The 23,316-nt window shown below is 29.8% G+C and overlaps 2 protein-coding genes across 2 annotated transcripts; both read left to right on the forward strand.

Annotated features, from left to right (window-relative positions):
- Window positions 1-3,658: 3,658 nt before the first annotated feature.
- On the forward strand, window positions 3,659-4,598 carry LOC100781210 (NDR1/HIN1-like protein 1). Its single transcript, XM_003543372.5, has one exon. The coding sequence runs from the start codon at window positions 3,798-3,800 to the stop codon at window positions 4,452-4,454; it is 657 nt and encodes a 218-aa protein (XP_003543420.1). The 5' UTR covers window positions 3,659-3,797; the 3' UTR covers window positions 4,455-4,598.
- A 16,059-nt stretch (window positions 4,599-20,657) lies between these two features.
- Window positions 20,658-21,452, forward strand: LOC100793249 (agamous-like MADS-box protein AGL62). Its single transcript, XM_041007948.1, has one exon. The coding sequence runs from the start codon at window positions 20,658-20,660 to the stop codon at window positions 21,450-21,452; it is 795 nt and encodes a 264-aa protein (XP_040863882.1).
- Window positions 21,453-23,316: the final 1,864 nt, after the last annotated feature.

The raw sequence follows: 23,316 nt of genomic DNA on the forward strand, positions 1-23,316 counted from the left end.
GAATATGATATTATATATTAAGATGATATAACACCATATACATACTCATATCATATCTTTGTTAGTGGAGGAACTTAACCAATGGCTTTACTTGCTGATTACACTTATATGGGCGAAGTAATTTGATGAAAGTTCTTCTTACCAAGTGGTTTCGTAATCCTTTCATATATTTCAAAGATTATTAAGAGTAGGAAAACGAAAAGAAATGGGGAAGTGATTAAATAAGAGATAACCTTATCAAACTTTATGGCTTCTTCGGAAAAGACACCGTGTTAATGGATCGTTAAGGTGTACATAGGAAAAGACCTTGGACACATTATTAGACTTTTCACTTATCTTGAGTATACAAATAGGGGGCGATTTAACATTTTTAATTACATAAACCTATTGGGGGAGTTTTCACTTTATGCATTATCATAAAATTACGCTTCATTTTACTTTCTCTGTTTATAAAAACCTAAGGGGATGAATTTGCATTTAACTTTAGAGAAAATTGTGTATATATAAATAGTGTAATTGATTTTTACACTGTTATATAATTATATATATATATATATATATATATATATATATAATATTTATGCATTTTAACTCAAATAATTAGTAAAAATATCTTTAATTAAATATTTTTTTTATAAATAAATATAAGTTTTATGAGAATTTTATAAATATATGAGAAATAAAAATAGAAAGGAACGATATTATAAATATATGAATAAAAATATATAGATATGTATAGGCTTGATTTGGATCGATTTCTAAAATTAAATAAAAAATCTGATCCAATCCAATTAAAAATTTATTTTTTCAATTTTTTGATCCATTCCATTTTTAGTTTATTAAGTTTTTGGTTTTTTATCAGTTTTTTCAATCCATATCATATTAGATCTGTTTATGAATATCCTACCTATTTTACTTATGGTGTGTTTGTTTTAGATGATTGGATTCATTTAATATTATTTTAATTTTTTTTTTCAAACACACTCTTAAGGTTCATTATGTAGAGTGAAAAAAAAAGTAAATTATAATAAAAATTTTAAATTAAAGTAGAGTGCATAAATGTAGATCCCATATTATTGTTTATTTTTTTTTCTTTTTCACTATAATTCTATACAAAGGAACACACCCTTAGGGAGTGTTTGGATTTCCGGTAGAAGAATCTAAAAATATGTTTCAGAAAAAAATAAATTTGAAATCATGTTTAATCATTCATTAAAAATATATTTGAGACAAAAATTTAGCTTGAAAATTCAATTTCAAAAAGCAACTATTGAAATAATTTTATAAACTTCAATTCGAACATGTCGTTAATATTACTAACTAGTACTAATTAATTAGCCAGACATCTGAACTCCTAACTTACCAATTATACATATGAGGATTTTAATTATGAAGAGGTAAATTATATTAGCTTAATTTCTCATGTCTGGTATTACATTTATATTTTATAATTTACAGGATTAATTTTTTATATTATTTTGAATTTTAAATTTTGAATATATTATTAATTTGAATTTTAAATTTTAATTAATATATGTTAGTATGTCAAAAAAATATTTAAATATATTTTTATATACACATGTTTCAAAAAATTATTATTATTGATGTATTGTTTAAAGTATAATTTATTTTACTTTGATAACGTCTTACATATTTTCTTTTGATTTTATTTAAAAAAAATTAATTTAGTTTCTTTTTTTATATCCATGTTATTAATACTTAAAACAAAATTGGAAAATCACATAAATTTCATCATTAATCCGTCTAAAAATCTAGCACGTTAAAATCAACACTTTATGTATATTTGTTAATATTTGAAGAATTCAATTATGGAATATTTAGGTAATCAATCAATTATATATTTATAGGCTAATCAATTCGTGAGTATAAAAATTCCGTATAACAAAATGTACTTTTGATTATCAATCGAAAAAATAGAATAACAATAAAATATGAATGTTCTAATTTTTATTATTCTTGTTATTAGATTAACTTAAAATTCAATTAATTTAGTTACACTTAATTATCTAAATAACTCACAAATAAAATAAATATAGTATATAATAATTTTACATTTATATATTTTATAATAGAATAATATGTATTATAATTTATTTAAGGTTCTATTAAAAATAAAATAAATATTATATATATATAAAAGAAATTAAGTTACATTGGTGTAGATTAATCTAAGGTTAATAATAATATGATAGATTCTACCCCAAATAATTCCTCTACAACTTCTTCATGTTTGTTTGCTTCTTTCTATCCACTACGAATGCAAAGAGTGCTACCTCTCCCACATCAACTTAACTCTGTATGACATCGATTCCGTTTATTGGAAAAAGAACAAAACTTTGCTGCAATCGACGATCGCGCTCGGAGATCGCTGACACTGATGCTTGCTGAAAAACTCATCAACGGTTATCTTTTGGAGATTGGTTCTGATGCGAATCTCAAGCTGTCGAAATTCTACGATCTCGCCATCTCAGTTCCTAATTGAGCAAGACAGTTCCACGACGGGCGCTCTATCGTGCTCTTCTTCGAGCAGCTTCAACTGCGACACGCCATCGCCGGGACGCTGGTAGAAGCGGAGGAACCACTGCGGCCTTCGGTGCTGATGGTGGAGGAAGAAAATGAAACGGAGCAATTTCAATTTCAAAACGTAGATTTGTGGTTAGCACCGGCGTTCTCGTCGATCGTGAATAGGTAGCACCAGACCGGTGGGGATTTCGACTTAGGTTCTGGATGTTGTGCGGCTTGGTTGGTAGCGACTCATGCCAGAGGGGACGAGAATGGCAGAACAAAAGGACCTTCATGACGTGAACGGGAGGAACAAGTTGGGGAAGCAAACAAGGGAGAGACTTATCTTGTATCATTTATACTACTAATAAGAAACTTTTAATACTCTAATATTAAATATCACTCCTTATTAAAAAAAAATCTTAGATTATTATAGAAAATCAGCATAGATATAAGATTATGATCTATTTGATTGATTAAAAAATCATAGAATAAAGAGTTTCTATTATTGAAGAATTGGAATTCCAAGGTCTGAATCATTAGGTAATTATTTATTATTTATAATGATTTATTGTACAAATATTAAAAAATAATTATAAATCCAAAACAATAAAAGAATAAAATATTTGTTGAAGTTATTCAGTGCAATAATATAACATTGTATATATTATATGTTGGATATAATAACTGCACTAAAAAAATTAGAGAACTATAACAAATAGGGATTAAGAGAACGGGGTGTAGAATCACCTAAAAAACATAATATAATATTGCATAATTATAAAATGGATTAAGAGAGTCACGTTTTCAATAAAAAAATTATCATAATTATAAATAACATTGTAAATTTGAATGATTGATTATCATCTTATATAAAATATATCAAAATCTATTTATTTAAGGTTTTATGATTTAATTGACAAATTAAATCAGGACCTACGATTTTTTTTTGTAAATATAATATCTTAATAGAATAAAAAAATAAAATATAGTTTGTTTACCTAATAAGAATTAATATTAATTTGATTGAATAGAATAATGTCATTTAATAATTTTGAAAGAAATAAAATCAATTTTTTATATATATATATATATAGTATATAGTATATTGCCTATTATATATGTAGTTGTCTACATAAAGTATTGCCTAATAGCAAGAATTTGCCTTCATTTGTTTGTGTAGCCACTCCTTAGATTATTGTTGTGCCAATACATAAGAAACATTCTCCTGAGGGTGAATATATATCCCACTACACACTATATTCTTAGCCATCATGAGCACCAAGGACTGCGGCAACCACGACGAGAAGAACCGTCAGTTCCTCCGCTGCCTATTCGCGGCGATCCTCGGCTCCATCCTCCTCCTCATCTTCCTCATCTGGATCATCCTCCGCCCCACCAAACCCCTCTTCATCCTCCAAGACGCCACCGTCTACGCCTTCAACCTCTCCTCCTCCGGCCCCACCCCTTCCCCCATCAATCCAACCCCCAACACCCTCACCCTCACCTTGCAAGTCACCCTCGCTTCCTTCAACCCCAACCACCGCATCGGAGTCATCTACACCAAACTTGACACCTACTCCGCCTACCGCGGCCAGCAGCTCTCCATCGCCACCTCCCTCCCCGCCACCTACCAGGGCCACCGAGAAACCGCCGTCTGGTCCCCCTACCTCTACGCCTCCGCCGTCCCCGTCTCCTCTTTCACTCTCCAGATCCTCCAGCAGGACAGAACCTCCGGAGGAATTCTGGTTAACGTCAAAGTCAGCGGAAGAGTGAAGTGGAAGGTTGGAACTTGGGTTTCCGGAAATTACCATATTAATGTCAACTGTCCGGCATACCTCAGGGTCGCCAGCGATCGGGACGACGCCGTTGGATTCGCCGGTCCCGCCATCAAGTTTCAGCTTTCACAAAGTTGCATTGTTGATGTCTAGTTTAGTAATTATTCAACCACTAATCATATGTTACCAACCTTTTGTTTTAAAAGTCTGATGAATATCTCTTATTTCTTTTTATTTTTTTCTTTCTATCTTATCATAAATTTTATCAATCATATTTATATTTTGTTTCTTTCCAAATATTGGATAGCATTTGGAATGTGCATCAAACATTTTTCTTGTTCAACATAATATTACCAGCGACATAAAAGTTCTAAAGTCAGAGACAAACTCAAGAAATTTCAATAATCTCTTCCTATGCATGAAGCCTTTAACAGTGAGATGATGAGATGTATGTATGTGTAAGCAAAGTAATTTGCTTGCATTGCTATAGATGTTATAGTTCTTAATATCTTTCTTTCTTTCTCTTAATTGTCCTCAACTACCCTCTTCATAAATAATGCTCTCTCTCTTCTTCTTTTTTCATTTTATGTTTTTAATTTCTCTTTTGGGAAGTATTGTGGATAAAGTCTCCTTCAGTTTATATATATGAAAAAGTGTGTTATTTTTGTTTGTCAGATACCGACTCCTTGCATGCTTATTTTAGTTTAATTTTGAACGTATGGTTGTTTTCTTAACTCACAAAAAGCAATAAAAATTGTTTTTTTAAGTAATTTAATTTAAATATCTATCCTTTAAAAATAATGGGTTATGTTTTCTTCGATGGGACGAGGCTTTCAGGGAAGATGTAACAGCAAAGATGAAAGGGAAAGCCCCGGAGAATAGTTGAAAATGATAGTTTTTGTTGTTCACATGTTCTAATGATGTGTGCTTTGACGACCCTGTTAAATTTTAGCACGCGATTTTAATTTAAAAAATTCTAAATTGCTAACAGAGAAAGCTGATCTACTTTTCCTTCGATCAATTTGACAATTTATAGTCACAAAAGACGACCTTAATTGACGTGAATTTGAACGTCTACCAACGCTTGCTAATTATACTTGGATGTTATTATTCTAAAATTAAATTAAAAGTAAATTTAAGATAATTTTTTATTTCAATATAAAAGTTACCCAACGTCTTTTAACTTAAATTCAATTTTAGACCCAACATTAGTTTCTAAATATGAAATTAAATATGTAAGTATTTACCTAAAATCATACTACACATACAAAGAACATGCCCACATTTTTTATCTTCTTAAATTAATTCATTTTAAAAAATATTGGTTAAGACATTAATGATAAAAAAAAGTCCTAATAAAAATATATTAAAAATTATGGTGAGATATATTAATAATATTTTTAATTTCTTAATTACTATTTTAAAGACAGTAAGTCAATATTATCTTTTTATTTTTTCTCCTTGACACGGGGTTTTGCGCATAGAAGAAGTAAAATGACTCGAATTTGATGGAATGGTGTAGTCCTCCACGTAGTTGACCAAAAATCTCCTTGGGACTCTGTTTCAATAGTGGAGTACAAGGGAAGAACGCAGAATCGGACAATTAGGCGATTTCATTCTACTACTACTACATATTATGCGGTTCCAATCTTTAATTAGAGTTGGCTAACTTATTCTAAATAAAACGAGGTTAAACTCTATCATGAGATTACAGTTTATTACAAGAATGTTCAACTCTTTTTATTAGAAATAATTGTTAAAGAACTTCTTTCAATTAAGAGCGCGTTGTGCTCTAATTTTTTTTATTTTTTTTTTTATAAATTACAAGTTGCTTTATGGTTTATTCATGTATTTTCGTCCCGATTGAAAGGACAATGCCTTTTTAACGCAAATTACATTTTATAGGAATATTTTTCGTAAGCGATGAACTAAGTTTATACTTGACCAAATTGGTCTATGAAAAAATAACTATAGTTTAATTTAATTGGAGTATAAAGTAAACTGTCAGTAATAAAAGTTTAGCCCAGAGAAGTAGTATTTGCAGCGTATTAAATAAGTTAAAGTCGCATTTCGTTATTAGTTACTCTATACTCCTAATGAAAACCCATTTTTTGTACAAGTCAATTAATTGTAATATAAGTAATTTAATTGTTACAATTCCTGCATGTATTTTGGATCATGTCCTCCGCTCCCAGAACACTAACAAGTAACAATGCATGATGCATCAGGCATATCATTCGAAAGCTATTTTATTTTTCAGAGAGAGAGAGAGAGAAATCCGAGAGTATTTTCCAATAGCTTATTCTGAATTGAACTACTAAAGGGATTAGTTCTTGCCTGAACGCGAGAGTATAATAGGATTATATAATTTCCCCACAAAAATTACATTACATTTTTGTGATTCGATCAAATTGCTAGCTACTTCTTTTTGTGTCTGTTCTAGCTTGTTATCATTGTTACTGTCATTTTACTCTTTCAAAAAGGACACGAACAAAGAAAACTAATGTGTGGCAAGAGTAACTAAATTCTAGGTATATTAGAGTGAATATATTAATATTGTCGCGTTCGGTGTTGGATCATGGGGCTTTAATGCATGTGGACCACATGACACACGGGTTTCATAGAGAATAGGTCACTTTTGAAAGATTTTTGAAGTCATTCATCGTGATAGACATAATTAAATGCATATGATTTTGAGTAAGGATAAATATTCGTCGTGGTTTCTTTTACCTGAAGCTTTACAAAAAGTTAGTTCTTCAGATTCTAAAAGGAGAGATGGATGACTTGTCCCACCAACTTCCACTTACCTTTTGATATGGGGTATATACAAATATGTTGGATAAGTTAGGTCTTTGGTGCGCGGTTGGCTAGTTTATAAGAGAATTACGACTATAAAGTCAATATATAAGTCATCCAAGTTAAAAATTAATTAACTTATTTTTCACCCTCTTAACACATGACTTGCACATAAATTAATATGCTTTGAAACTCAATAGATTCGGAAGTTATATAACTCTCAATATTGGTCCATATTTTCTGCCCTTTGCCTGCTTTGCCTAGATTATATGAGAATTACGACTCTAAAGTTTCAGTATACTTTTTTTTGACAGATGAGACATTCAAGTAAAAATTTCATTAACATATATTCTTTCACACTCTTAACTATGACTTTCGCATAAATTTGATATGGCCTTTATTGAAACTCAAATAAAAGGAGTATGAACTCATGAAAGTGATAAACTTGTGTGATCTCTGAAACTCAAGCTTGAAATAGAAATTTAGGTTAAAGATTAGAAACAATACACAACTGAACCGATCTATTTAATTAAACTTTAAAGTGTTGGAAAATAAAAGGATACGTAAGTAAGAGTTATGTGGGATGGATTTAATGTAACTTTAGAATGTCAAAATCAAATATAGATATGTAAACATTTAAAGAAAACACACACTTTATAGTGTTATACAATTTTAAGCTATATTAGTTAAAGTTGCGTTCATAGTATTTGAGGTCACATGCATTTCATTCACAAATGTATTTTTGGAAGGGAATAATAATACCGGTCTTCCAATTTTCTGTAATATTATACTATATTTGCACTTAAGATTTTCTAATCTACATATGTAAATAATAAAATTCAAATAATAATAATATTATTAGCATCTTATTAACTAGTGTTTTCAGAATATTTATTAATAAATTTAAAAACAAAAATTAATGAAATATCATGTCATGTGTTTTGTATTTAGGAATAATTTATTTTAAAACGACTAATTTTTAAATACATCTAATTCTATTGTCTATTTCGAGTGTATAGATTATTTTAAAGATTCAATTAATTAGTATATTTTTACCTTTATTTTTATGGAGAAAAAATGTAAAGAAGATAGTCCACTACCAATATGTAATAAAAAAAATACTTTTTATTTAATGGTTTTTAAAAGTCTTAAGAAGCATATAAGATCGTTGTCAATGTCTGATTATTGTACATTAGATTTACTTACATGGTCATTTAATCATAGATTTTGTTGTAATTAAAAACTATTAAATTTTGTAATAATTAGTTTAATTTCCGAAAGGACAAAATGTAACTATGGTTTCTTAAATATTTTTGGTGTTATTCTCTAATTAAATTGAAAGTTTCTAGTCAATAATTTGCTTAATAAAATTTTGCCTTAAATATTAACATCAAAAGTACACTTAATTATTGTCCTTTCAAAGATTGAACTGACTAAAAATATTGGGAGCAATAAAGTGAAGAAGATATAGGCTGAATTTGGACACACACTGCAAACGAGTGGCCACTTGAATTAAACAGGGAGCAGATCAGTTGGCTTGTTGCCTCATGTACAATGCCAATTGAGAAAACCACACTCCTTTTTTTGTTTTGGTCTAATCAAAATTTCATAGCCTTCATCTTTTTGGAATCCTTCTGTTTGTCACTACTGCTAAATCCAGAATAACGGTTGAGACACCAGAAAAAAAAAGTGGGCCTAAGAAAACAAAACTTGGACACTAGATATGGTTACAAATTAAAGCCGTGAAAAATTGTATACTAGTTCGACCTTTTCTTCTTTGTGAAATGAAAGAGTTCTTGGAGAAAGGCCTACCTGCACACCAAAAAAGATAAGGGGATAACACATCCTAGTTTAAGAGGATGCTCTATAATTTTGTGGTCGATGATAAAATATGACAAGAATTTCTAAAACTATGGTCTGAATAATTCTAAGTATGAAAAGTATAGTTTTTATAGAAAATTATCTACCTATGTTTTTCCTCTCCCCTTTTATTATTATTTTTAGTTAATTTCCTTTTGGAATGTAATGCGACTTTGATGGGCCTAAGCATAATGACACTATCCAAACTATTTCTGTAACTAGCCTTAGTTGGGCGATTGCTTTTTGCAGTTTGGAAGTACTATGGGAAGTACTGCAGGAAGCAATTCAGGGAGTGCATAAAAAAAAGAGTTAATTACAATAACCATTCTTGGAGTTTGTTTTTATTATACTCATCACTTTTTTCTTTTTCAGCATTACTTTTAATCTCATTTGTTAATTTTGTGAAACTTCCATTAATAAATTTAATAAAAGAAAAAAACATTCATTTATGAAAGAAAATCCAAAGACAAAAGAAAATGATGTTTAAATAATGACATGAAAAATTTTATAATTAGTCATTTTAATATTCAATTAAATATAAATTTTGGGTTTACTTAATTGAACTTCAAATATTGACTCAGTTTGTTGAAATTTAATGTGAATCATTTTTATACATATGTAGTTTTCAATAATCATTTTAACGTGAAATAAATACGAAGTTAAAATGAACAAATAAAAACATTTTAAGAGACAAAAAAAATCATTAAATATCATGTATTCCTCGTGTGATCGTTTCAAACTAAAATATCAAAGGATGACTTCCATAAAAAAAATATCAAACGATGACCAATGAAACAAAAAATCAACAACTAAAATATTTTTTATAAGATTAAACAAAATAGAAGTGTCAAATATAATAAAAACAAACTACATGAGCGATCATGGTAATTTACTATAAAAAAAAAACCTTAGTTGTTACCAACCGCAATTCTACTTAAGCCCGTTAAAAAAAACCTTAGTTGTTACCAACCGCAATTCTACTTAAGCCCGTTTCATATGCAATATCTAAGCACTAAACCCAGGAATTGCAGAAAAATAATGTTTTCTTTACAAATTGACATAAGTTTGTGGCGGTAGGTACAGTAATTAATTCGGTTATGATCTAAATTGGCTTGTAGCTAAATGTATATTCAAATGAAAAACAGCGAAAATCCGTAATAATGTTATATGATCAGGCCACTCAGTAATTTCTTTACAATGTCTACTCTGTAGCAAAGGCTTTGTTTGAGAAATTATGATTGTTGCAAACAACTAAAAATAAATCAGTCAATATTTGTTGATTCTGTTCTGTCGTCTGGTTCAAATAATTAAGAACCCTTCTCTTTCATTTCAAGTTTTAACAGTTCTCTGAAAATTTGTTACCCTACGCATCAAGTCCAGTTCTGAAATACAAATTGAAATTCTGAAACTGGCTGCAGAAGACAAAGGCTGACAATTAATTACTCATAAATAATATTCTTCAGAGTGTAAAATTAAAATTAATTTCTCCAATAACTAGTCCAGATTTTTGTACGCACAAAACCTCCCTTCTTTAATCATTTTTACTAAAAGTTAAACGAGAATGAGAGTATATAAAATTTATAGTTTCTTATCCAATCAATGTGAGACTTTTCTTTTGGCAGATAATCAATGTGAGACTTTATTCCCTTGAAAACTCAGAAAACTTAGCCAAGAATTCACAGGGCAATAAATTATACATTGTCTACTAACAGGAAAATAAAATCTCAAATGGAAATCGATAAGATATAAATAGGTAAATTTAATTAGACCCTCCTAGCTAACTCATGTACCAAAATCGTAAAGTAATTCGGCATAGCCCCATAAGGTCGGTGGTGACTTAAAACTTAAAAGAGTAACATATAAAGTTTTAATACACACACACACACATATAAGTATAATTTTAAAATTAAAAGTTGATTTTTTTATTTAAAAAAATTAATTTAAAAATGGAGAGGGATAATTAGGCCATGAATTGCGAGGCATTAGTGATGGATTTGAGAGGGATAATTAGGTCAGGAATTGCGAGGGATTAGCGGGGAGGGTTTTGCGAGGGATTGACCAGAAAATTTTGCGAGGGATTATTATAGTTTTTCCTCCAAACTCACAAGTAGATAAATACAAAGCTTATTAATAGGCATAACACAATGAAGAAAACACAAAACTAAAAGTGAAATAACTCGCAACCCAAATCCATTTTGGGTTTGAGTTAAAAAAAAAAAAAGGTTAAGTACATCTTCTGTTTTTCAAAATTTGTATTTTTTATTATTTTTTTAGCTCTATTAAAAATTTGTTTACTTTTAGACTATATATTTAATAAAATGATGTAATTTCAGTCTCTTACCAGGGACTAAAATTATGTGCAATAAAAATTAAAACTACATTTTATTAAATTAAATTTGAGCACCAAAAGCAATAATTTTTTTACAGAATTCAAGCTAAAATATTATGATATTTATAATGAACCAAGGATATATTTAAACTTTAAAAGGAAAAGTAAAGATAAAATAAATCACTGAACATCATTTGGTTTACATGTTGTGGCAATCGAATTGTTGACAATTTGTAGAAAGTAGGCCAACGAATCTTATGGAATTGCAGTAGAAAATCATCAATATGTAGCAGTAATAACTTGTGGCTATATGCTAATAAAAAAATTAAAGCAACCAATAACTCAATGTGTGGATAAATTATCAATATATCTACTAGAAGATTAATTATTGACATTGGTGAAGTTCTAAGGTAACTCTCTCGACTTGCATTCATGTTGACTTAAACATCAATGGTCCACTGAAAATTCTAGATCTGTTTGGGTTTAAATAAATTTATCAGTATTTAAATATTATATTGAAAATTTGATCAATTATGTTAAGTCAAGCAATAACACATGCACTAGGAACGATAAAGGTCTTTTCTATAAGAATATTTTCATTAACTCGAACTTAAAATTTTGGTTAAAATTAAATAGTTTTCTAGTAGTAGATTATTTTGCGTTTAGTAATTGTATTTTCAGACTAAAAGAATACAAAGATGATAGTATAATGATATTTGATATGATAAAATATTTGTTTGAGTTAGTCTTGTTATGTTTTTATTGATATCAATATCCTCTATGTTTTTTTATGGGTATGGGGTGCTATTGCAACACGGAAGGAGACATAGGGAGTCTACGTTAGCTGTTAATGCTTCCTCTATTTTTCAATAATTGTCGTTTCAAGGATTAAAAAAAATCAAATTGCTTGTTATTTTTATAATTAATATTAACAAAATGTTTATGATTTTTTCAACTTTGACCTTTTTTCTCTATACTATATTCTCAATAACTATTATGTAATTTTTCAATTTATTTTATTGACTTTTGAACAATTTTATTAAAGATTTAAATATATTTATCATATTTGAAAAATAGGTTATTTTTAATTTATTCTCCAAAATTTAGTTTTGATCAATTATGTATTTAAAAATATTGTAGGTTTTAATGTAATAGCTGAAGTTAGTTTTTTAAGTGATAAATATATTGTCAAATTAAAACGATGTCATTATTTATTATTTAATTTAATTTAAAAATTCAATTATCATTATTATATTAACTACGCTTCTCCCCCCGCTTACCTCCCCACGCCGCCCAATGCCGCCACCGCTCTCCACTGTGGCCACCGCCACCAACAGTGTCCCTGCCGCCTCCTCCCTCCCCTCCTCCTCCTTCACAATCTAGCCCCCAATTCACCCCTGGCCCCGCCGCCTCATCCCATTCATTTTTTTCATCCTTTCGTCACCGCCCAAACTGGTTCATCTTCTTCATTCTTCCACCGCCACCCCCTTTGTGCACAATCACGACCCCACCAAACATGGAAAAATTCAAAACCTCTCCCAACGAAGGCCTTTAGCTAGTACTAGCAAACCTTGCACTATCATCCAATCCCATCAATAACCTATCCGCAAGTTCAGGAACAAGAGAAAACATCACGAAACAAAACCTTTCGTTTCACACTCCCAGAACCACGAAACCTTAACTTTCTCCAACAAAACAACATCACCGCGCCAATGGCAACACTTTATGAAGTCTTCGCGCGAGAGCAACTAAGAAAAGTTCTTATGCAAGCCTCGGCGAGTTCTCTATTACACATGCCGCTGCGTGACGGCGGTGCGTAGAGTGAGGAAAGGATAAAGGGGCCTTTGGAGGCCCTAAAAACCTCCTCGAAGCCGGGGAGGTTGAAGCGGCACGTGGAGGATCGATCGTGAGAATAGGCAGAAAAATGAGAATGAGATAGTGAGAAGATAACGGGTTTTGTGATGGAAGAAGAGGAAGAAGGGAAAGAGGAGGAAAGGAAGGAGAAGAGGGAGAAGAAGAGGAGAGAGGGAGAATGAGACTAACAATTAATATTATATTAAAATATAATTTTTTTTAAGTGCGTAAATGAATAAAAGTAAAATTTAGTCAATAACTTAAAAAAACATATTTTTTAAATATGAATAACATATTTAAGTTTTTTTTTTAAATATCCTATCTTTACAATTGTAAAATTAACGTAGGGATTCGTTTTCTCTTCACACAAAAAAGTGATTCACGACCACCGCAAGAGAAACCACCGGATTTCAATAGATCTTATTTCACAGCAATCGGTGTGCAATGTGCATAGAATTAATATGAATGAGACACACGTTGGCAGTGAGCTAGCTTGAAATCACTGAAAGAAAGACCCTAGGATATATATATATATATATATATATATATATAGAGAGAGAGAGAGAGAGAGAGAGAGAGAGAGAGAGAGAGTTCCGTTAAAAAGGAAATTAATTACTAACGTTCAAACTAGCTATATGGGAACCATTTTGATGGTTTTGGAAATACAAAAATCATGACTTTGATGAATGCTGATAAAATTTGAAAGAATACAGACAATTATTCGACCAAAGAAAATAAAGATTTAGAGCCAACAAAAAAGGAAACGCAATGATCAAACCCCACCTACCACCCACAATCTTTCCACGATCCAACCAATAAACTATTCCCAAAATAGGAACCACTTGGTTCAAGGTGCAATACATGATGCTGGGACGTGACTCACGAGGCAACCATGCAAACCTACATTCCAAAAGTGTTACGTAGCCTCTGAGCAAAAATGCATGGACCTTCACCACTAATCCTGATCGAGTACACCAATTGTCAAACACATTAGAAAATAATCATTATATATTCATTGATGAACCTTTGTCAGCGAATAAATAAGTAAAAGTTATGGTATAGGGGCTAAGGAAAGTCTCTACTTGTTTTTTTTTTTTGTGTGTGTGTGGATAAACAAAACAGTACTATTATAAGCAGCTAGCAGTACCCAAATGATGTACATGAGAGTATCAAATATAAGCAAAAACCCCTACTTATTTTTGCATATATAATTAATACTCATATAGTCATAAAAATGCTTCATAACCAGAAGACTACAAAGAACCCAACACTTAACACCAAGTTCCTACTTGCACAATACATAAGGCAACCTTTTGTGCCCTCTCATTTTTCAATGGTAGTCCCCATGTACCTCTGTTAAGGAGCGAATAATAAAGAAGCAAAAAGCCATTTGTTGGATCTTATTCATAGGACAAGCCACCTTATCAAGCTTTAATTTGTACTCATCGTGGAAACTCATATTTCATTGGGGAGAATGAAAACCTTTTGGCACAAGCAGGTTTTAATCTAATTGCTATATATTATGGAGGTACAGGGGCATGCTTGGGGCATTAATTTGGGTGTGGGTGGATAATGCGATGACCAGCTTCAACGTTTCAGCTTTTGATATTGGTCCCCATTGAATCATATTTACTCACTATTTGGTTCAAACCAGGAGGGGAAGGAAGGGACACTACTACATATATGATTTTTAGTTACATTTATTTTATCTCACACTTAATAGAAATATTGCTAAAAGCCTTTAGTCACATTAAAAAAATATTGTCAAATTATGAATAAATATTACTAATATGTTTTAATGACATTTTATCAAATGTCATATATAATTTATGTTGCTAAAGCCTAAAAATAGGTTTTAACAACATGTGTTATACCCAACATTTGATAAATATTGTAAAAACATATTAATAACATTTATTTATAATTTTATGATATTTTTTGAATGTCGTCAAAAGTTTTTATATTAGTAACATTTTTATTAAGTATTAAATAAAAAAATGTTGCTAAAGATCAAATTTATAGTAGTGAGAGAGAGGAGAGATTTTAATGAAGGAGACGAAACTAGAAGAACAAAAATGAGAGATTTTGATTAAACATTATGATTAATTCAAAGAAGATGTAGTCATTTTTTTGTTTGGTTCATAAGGGGAGGAAAAGAGTTTTAAAAATAACCAATTACTTTTATATCTTTATAATTTTAAATTCAAAAAATATTTTAAATCATCTTCACTTCTCCTCCCTTCAAATTCTTTCAATATTGGAGGGGAGCAAAAAATTAGACCAAGAGGAATTTTGTTCTCCTTCATTTCCACCCTTCCTAAAAATTGAAGAAAACAATCAAAGTTTAAAAAATTCCCTCCCCTAGCCTCCATTCATCTACATTCCTCTTCTAAAACTTGAACCAAAAAACCATTTTTTAAATAATAATAAAAATTCCCTCCCATCCCCTCCATTTTCCTCCCACCCATGAACTTTGGAGATCCATTTCTAAAAATAATGTTGTTACGTAGATTCCATAAGCCCCAACATGTGACATGAAAAATCAGAAACTTAAACCTACGAATCTTTTTCCCCCTCATTCAAAATCCCATTTGATTGTACAACTATTTGATAAGCTGAAGAAGAGCCATATCGAAACCAAGCCAAGCAAGAACCGCCTGCCAATGAGAAAGGACACATACAAAAAGATAATTATAGGAAATATAAAGTGAGTTAGATAATTAAGAGAGAAGGAAAGAAAAGAAAGACGGTAGATTCAATTTCCTATATTAATAAAAGTAACATTCTAATACATTAACATTTATCGATAAAAAAAATAATTATAATCTTTCATTGTAAGTGAGCATAATTCACGAGTTAACCAGATTGGGAACAATAACACCACATTTTTGTAACTTAATTATCTACGGAGGTGGGAGACTTATATGACATAGAAATTGTAGAGGAAAACGGTTTATTGCAACAACAAAAAAATTACATTAAAGAATGGTTAATTTGCTGTGGCATATGGCTTTCCTTGAAGCCATTTGAAAAAGTACTTTGTCGTGCTCACTTAGATCATAACCCTAAGTTTCTTCGATGTGGGAGTCTTTCGCAAAATAGGGTTCGAAGATCATTTCGTTTTGAAGTTATCCATATCACAAATGATGTTTATCAGAAGGTATTATAAAAAAAGTATGGAAGGATGAAATGTAACAACCCTTAGTTGGCCTTGAAAATGTGAAGGAGGAATATATTAAATTTACTAAGGAGATTTTTGGCAACATTTTAGGCAAAAAAGAAGTATTGAGTCTTGCCTAAAAGGGTTGCAAAAACTTTGGAGGGAGAGTGGACTCCTTAAGGCTACAAGTTGAGCATTAACTTCACTAGGAATATTATGTTTAGATTCTTTTGTAAAGATTTTTTGTACCAAAAGTCAAGAGAGAATGAGTTAAACTTGGGAACATGGATACAAAAAAATTTCATGCCCAAACAATTATCAAAGGAAATAGGAAAAAAAAGGTCCATATGGCTTATTCCTGCCTAGTGGAGGATGGGTGTTTTGATGTTCTTAAAACATAAGCTCAGAGGTATTTTAACTTCTTTTTTTAGCTTACCTGTGCAGGTTAATGCCACCCTTTTTCACTGTGGCAAATAAGCTTTACTCTGTGATGTTCAGGGCTCCAAACATACTAAGGAAGAAAAACGTAGACGACAAAAGTTGATGTACCTGTTATCAGGTCTTAATTAAAAATAAATAATATATGCATTCATAATTAAAAAAAATTATATATGTATTTAGTCATAAATTATCAAATATAATATGTTAACTTTTATAATAGAAATTAAAAAATTTATAATAACTACTGTATAATTTATATTAAACATGATTTTTAATTTATTGTCAATATGAAAAACTTTATATTGACACTACATGTACCTATTAAACTCTTTTTGTTGTAAGGTATTCTTTTTATTTTACAATTGTATTCTAAATAATTTACTTACAAATTTTAGTTAGATTTTCAAGTTTTCATAATGTAAATGAATGCACCAACTTTTAGATAAGAGTTGTCGATCGCCTCATATTCAGTTACGCTATATCATAAAACAAAAATAGGCTGAAAGAAACGTTAATTTAACAACTCCTGTTTGGATCTACTTCTCTATAAAAACTTATAGAAATAGGAAATAAAAATGTAAAATGAATGAAGTTTCTCCTATAAGCTAAAATCACTTATGCACTTAATTTTGTAAAAACTATCTCACCTAATTTCTTTAAAAGTTGAGGTGCATAAATTAATTTTTACTTATGAAAAAAATTTAATTTGTTTTATCCTTTTATTTTCTTCTTCTATAAATTGTGAAGAAATTTATCTTAATTAAAATACCTTATTCATATGTACTAGATTAGTACAGTTTTTGTTTGATGAAAACATTAATTTATACATACTTTCTTCAAACAAAGCATAGTTAAGAATGTGTCCAACAAGAAATTGTCTAGAATAAAAAAAATTAATTACGCATTTAGTCTTTATAGTTTTCAAACTTATTTCTTTTAGTCTATGTAGTTAATAAGTGAATTTTTTAGTCCTTGAGATTTAATAAATGATTTTTTTAGTTTCCAAAATTTACATTTTAATTCACAAAAAGTCTCTATTGGTAAAAAAATTTAACTTCGTTAATTAAAGAATTTTAATGGTAGAGACCTTCTAGGAATTAAAATATAAACTTTAGGGACTAAAAAATTCATTTATTTACTATAAGAATTAAAATGGATAAGTTTGGAAACTATAAGAACTAAATGAATAATTCAATCATAAAAAAAAGTCCATCATGAAAATCCAGAACAACCGGATGAAGAAAATATTAAATAATTATGTTGGAGATTTAACATCAAGTACTGATATGACTCAAATTATATTATATAAGGTACAAGTCTCAATTTACAAGTTGATTTTATAAAATTGAGTTAGGTTTAAATCTATAATTTAAGATTGCAAGAGAGTCCATCTTATGATTTTTGTTGAGCCTATCAATCAATTAAACCACTCGTTCCTAGGTTGTTATTGGACTGCCAATAGATCGATGTACAATCCAGTACTTCTTGCTCGAGATGTGCAATCCTTAATGTGAAGAGATGTGTTAGAGATCCCACATTGACTAATGATATATGACTAACTTAAAGTGTATAGGTGGAAAGATAATTTCTCACCTTTCAAGTCGGTTTTGTAGAATTGAGTTATACCTAAACTTAAATTCTAAGATGGTATAAGAGATCATCCTAATGATTATTATTGGGTCTATCGAATCACCTACTATAGGATCATCCACATATTTCTAATTCTGCAAACTACACACTTGATGTCTAGTCCTTGATGTGAGGGAGGTGTTAATTAGATATCCTATATTGACTAGTGATACGACCAAATTATAATATATAAGTTGGACCTATCTCATCTTACAAGTCAATTTTGTAGGATTAAGTTTATCCCAAATCTAAAATATACTGCATTAATTATTTATTTGAATTTTTACTTTAAAAATTAGAAATAGATAAAAATGACTTGAATAATGTGTGTTTGAAACATAATACTAATTCATAAAATTAATGAATATTTATCTGGTATTTTACATGAAGTAATAGATAAACAATAATCTCTTAAAAAACAATAATGGACCTTATTTATTTTTATTTCATATTTAATAAATTGTTTAATTACCACACATTCATTAATAAGTTGCACTATTGATTAATGATTACTTTAACGTATTTATTTCATAATATTAATTATTCATTCTTAAATTTTGAGACAACTTTAATAAATAAAATTTTATTTTTATTTTTGGGTACATCACTATTTATTTATTTATATAGATTACATGTATCTTTTCTTGAAGATAATTCTGTTTGAGTCACATAAAATTGATTAATTTGATTTTACATCTAGTAATTTTATAAGATTAAATTAGACACAAACTTTAAAAAATAGGAATAGGTTAAGAATGATTTGAATAATGTGTTTAAAAGATAATACTAGCTAATTCATAAAATTAATGAATATTTATTTGGAATTTTACATGAAATAACAAAATCAACAATGATCTCTTAAAAAAACCAATAACGGGCCTTATTTATTTTTATGTCATATTTAATAAATTAATTAATTACCACACATTCATTAATAATTTACACTATTGATTAATGATTACTTTAACTATTTACTTCAGAATATTAATTATCCATTCTTAAATTTTGAGATTGCTTTAATAAATAATTAAGCATTTTTATCATAATTTTTGGGTGCATCACTATTTAATTTTTTTGGTATAAATCACAAGTATATTTTATTATAAATAATTATATTCAAGTCTAGTAATACTGGCTGAAACTATTTAATTTTATTTTACATCTGGGAATGTTATGCCTCATAAAAATTCTAAAGAAAAGACAAAAAAACTCACCTTCTTAAGGTTTTTTCATTTTATTTAAAAAAAAACATAAGACAAACCAGACATAAATTTAAAATTTAAAATAAAAAAAAAATAAAATTGTTCACGTGGGCTTTTTAAGAATTTTTTTTTGGAATAACTAATATTTTCTTTTTATATCGACAACAATTTCTTTAAAAGCTATATTCTTTTTAACGATTCAATATTAATTAATCGTATCCGTATTGATTTACTATATTATGAATGCCCCTTTAACTCAATTCTTCTTTTATTTATTTATTTCAAAAAAATGATAAATTTTTTATTTAGACCGATTTATCAATAAATGCTTATAAAATTAACTAAGAGGAGTAAAGTGAGAGGTATTTTAAAAATTATTTCATTTATAAATTAATTTAAACACTTCTGCAAGAAAAATATATTTTATATTTTTATGTTTTTCTTATATATAAAAAATTTTAGAGAAATTATTTTTTGACAACATATTAACACAAAATTGTCTGACTTACTTAAAGTAAAAATAGGGTTAAACAATAATCGATGAATAATATTATATACTCTTTATGTAATTAATTAAAGATGAACGGTACAATTTTCTAAATTGTATCAATCATCTATCTTTTAGTTGTTTAACGTACAACATTTTTATTTGAGATAAGTTAGACAATATAAATTTTAACTCCATTAACACATTCTTTAATTTTTTTGCTCTATGTTTATGTTTTAATAACATTAATTTTTTATCTCTTTGTGCTAGATGTCAAATAGATTTTTGGCGTTAAAAAATGATTCTGCAAAATTTATCCTTTGACAGAACAGGATTATTAATTACACAATGGGAAGTATTGAGGTCCATCTTGTCCGAAGAATAATGCTGAACAAGATTAAGTTAAAGCATTCCGTGTTATTGGAGCTGCCTTTGTTTTTACATTAAATTTTTACCATAAACACCATGCAAAGACGATTTCCTCAATCTCCCCCACATAAAAAGCCCTATAAATTGAGCCCTTCACACTCTGAAACATACACACAACAAAGTCCCATAGCATTCTCATTTTCGTCATTCCCTTAATTTCCGATCGACAATGTCATCATCCGAAGCTAAGAAAAGCCGTGGGCGCCAAAGGATTGAGATTAAGAAAATGTGCAATGAGGCCAACCTCCAAGTCACGTTCTCGAAGCGCCGCAGCGGGCTTTTCAAGAAAGCCAGTGAGCTTAGCACTCTCTGCGGGGCTAGCGTGGCTCTGGTGGTGTTCTCGCCGGGGAAGAAGGTGTTCTCCTTCGGCCACCCCAGCGTGGATGGCGTGATAGAGCGCTATCTGACGCAGGGGCCACCGCCGTTGATGGATGTCCAACGCATGGCGGAAGTGCTTGAGCTCAACGCCCAGCTGACTCATATCAATGATCAGCTGGAGGCGGAGAGGAAGCGAGCCCAGGAGCTCAGTGGGAAGGAGAGGGAGACCGAAGCCCATCTGTGGTGGGCCCGACCCGTGGAAGGGATGATCTCTATCGACAACCTGTACAAGTTGAAGAAAGCCTTTGAGGTGCTGAAGCAACAAGTGGCCGGTCTTGCTGATAGGGCTTTGTTGCAGTACTCTGTGGCTAATGGAAACCCGGGCCATCAGTTTTTTCCTGGGGCTTCTTCCTCAACCATTCCCAACGTTGTGCTTCAGCCACAACCACTGCCAGTGCCCCCCCAGATGTTCCCTCCCACTCCAAATATGATGATGCTGCCTCCGCCACCCATGTTTCAGAACTACATGCTTCCTGATGGGAGCATGATGAACCCCCATGGGTTTAATGACATGGGAATGGGAGGATTTGGAGGACCAGGGCCTTCTGGTTCTGGTGCTGGTGCTGGTGCTGGTGGTTTCTTTTGATCCTCCCGGCTGGATCTTGATGCCCTTCTGTTTTTAATTAAGAGTTCGCGCGAGTTGTTGTTTTAATTTCAGTGTTGTTCCGGGTTAATTAGCTAGTTTCATGTACGTGACAACATGCATGCTTAGCACTGATTGATTAGCTAGGGTTCGGATATTCTTGTCTTGAACCATCATCAGCATTGTCATGTAATGCTAGCAGCTGGAATGTTTTCCCTTTCGTATCATTTTCTTTGTTATGTTAGTTGTTCCAACTGGAGTGATGTACTTTCATGATCAGTTGAGTTGTTGTTTGATTAAATAGAGGGCATCTTATTATTTATTTATTTATTTGCTTCTCGTGTTTGGTTTAATTTTTATTTTATTTTGGTAACATTAATTTTTATAGAGTTCATTTTAAATTATTCAATATGATTGTTCAAATTGATTTTAGTTTCAATTTTTTATATTGGAACTTTGATAAACGCATTCATGAGAGTTAATTTGGAGGTGTGTAGGTGAATGAAAAGAGACCGAAAAAGAGCGAGAGAGAAATGAAGTTACAGATGTGATAAATAGTGTTATGAGGCGAAAGAAAAATAGATAAGAAGAAAATGATGTAAAAGAAATTAAGAGATTAAAGAGAAAATAAGTTTTTTTAAGTATAATTATTCTTTCTATTGTGTTTTACAAAATACAAAATCATTCCTATCTCTCTTCAAAAGTATAACATCTTTTTATTTTTTTAGTGTGCTGGAAATACACGCAGAAGCTACATCTGGTAGCTTTGTATTGAGACTTAAAAAATTATATTAAATGGGTTCTGAGATACTTGAAAATAATATTTAAATATCCCCTCACTCACTAATATATCTTTTTTTTTCAATCACATTATAAAACATAATAATTAATTATATTATTTTTCTTCTTCTATCTCACTCTAGCTAGGTATCTAATAGCTAGCATTGTGGGTGTTATTTATCCTTTTTTCCAAAAAATAGATAAGAAGGACATGATGTGAAAGAAAGAGATTAAAGAGAAAACATATGTAGTAAAATTAATTATTCTTTTTATTGTGTTTTTTACAAAGTTCAAAGTCATTCTTCCCTCTCATCTAAAGTATAATATTTTGAACTTATAGAAATATACTCAGCGTCTGTTTTTGCTTGAAGTAGGTTGATATGAATAGATAGGATTGAAAATGAATCAAATTGATAAAAAAATGATTCAGATTGCAGTTTGATTGAAATTTGATATGAATTTTTTTATTTTTTGTTTGAATTTCATTCGATTCAAACTCGCGTATAGTTAGGTTTAACTCGATTAACTAGATTTAAAATTATAATTATTTTACATACTTTTATTGATTGATTTATTTATTTTGTATAATAATATTAATATAAAATTAATTATATCAATTTAATAATGTAAAATACTATATATTTGATTCATGAATCAATCAAACTGAGTTATACATAGCTTAAGTTTAACTAATTTATTTAACGAACTCAAATTCAATTCACTTGATTCATAAATTAAAATTAATTTTTAAATCAAGTTTTAAATTATATTCGACAACGCATAAGCTACATCTAATAGCTTGTGTTGAGACTTAAAAATCATATTAAATATCTTGTGAGATGCATATACAAATATATATTATTAGTACTCTTTTTTAAAACAAAATAAGTATAATTTAATTTTATAGAACTTATTTTATATCATTAAATGTAATTGGAATGTTTCTTCAAAACTATTTTGAGTATAAATTTTACAAAAGGTATATGTACCTATGATGGTCGACAAAAAAAATTGAAATTATAAAGTGAAAAAAAGGTGAAAAATAATGGTGAAATGGATCTGTACTAAAATGGTTAACTAATTTACC

The sequence above is a fragment of the Glycine max genome, chromosome 13 (genome assembly GCF_000004515.6).
Source record: "Glycine max cultivar Williams 82 chromosome 13, Glycine_max_v4.0, whole genome shotgun sequence".
In the NCBI taxonomy this organism is placed as follows: Eukaryota; Viridiplantae; Streptophyta; class Magnoliopsida; order Fabales; family Fabaceae; genus Glycine; species Glycine max.

Coding starts and splice junctions, on each gene's coding strand:
- LOC100781210 (XM_003543372.5), top strand. CDS start 3,798: ATGAGCACCAAGGACTGCGGCAACCACGACGAGAAGAACCGTCAGTTC.
- LOC100793249 (XM_041007948.1), top strand. CDS start 20,658: ATGTCATCATCCGAAGCTAAGAAAAGCCGTGGGCGCCAAAGGATTGAG.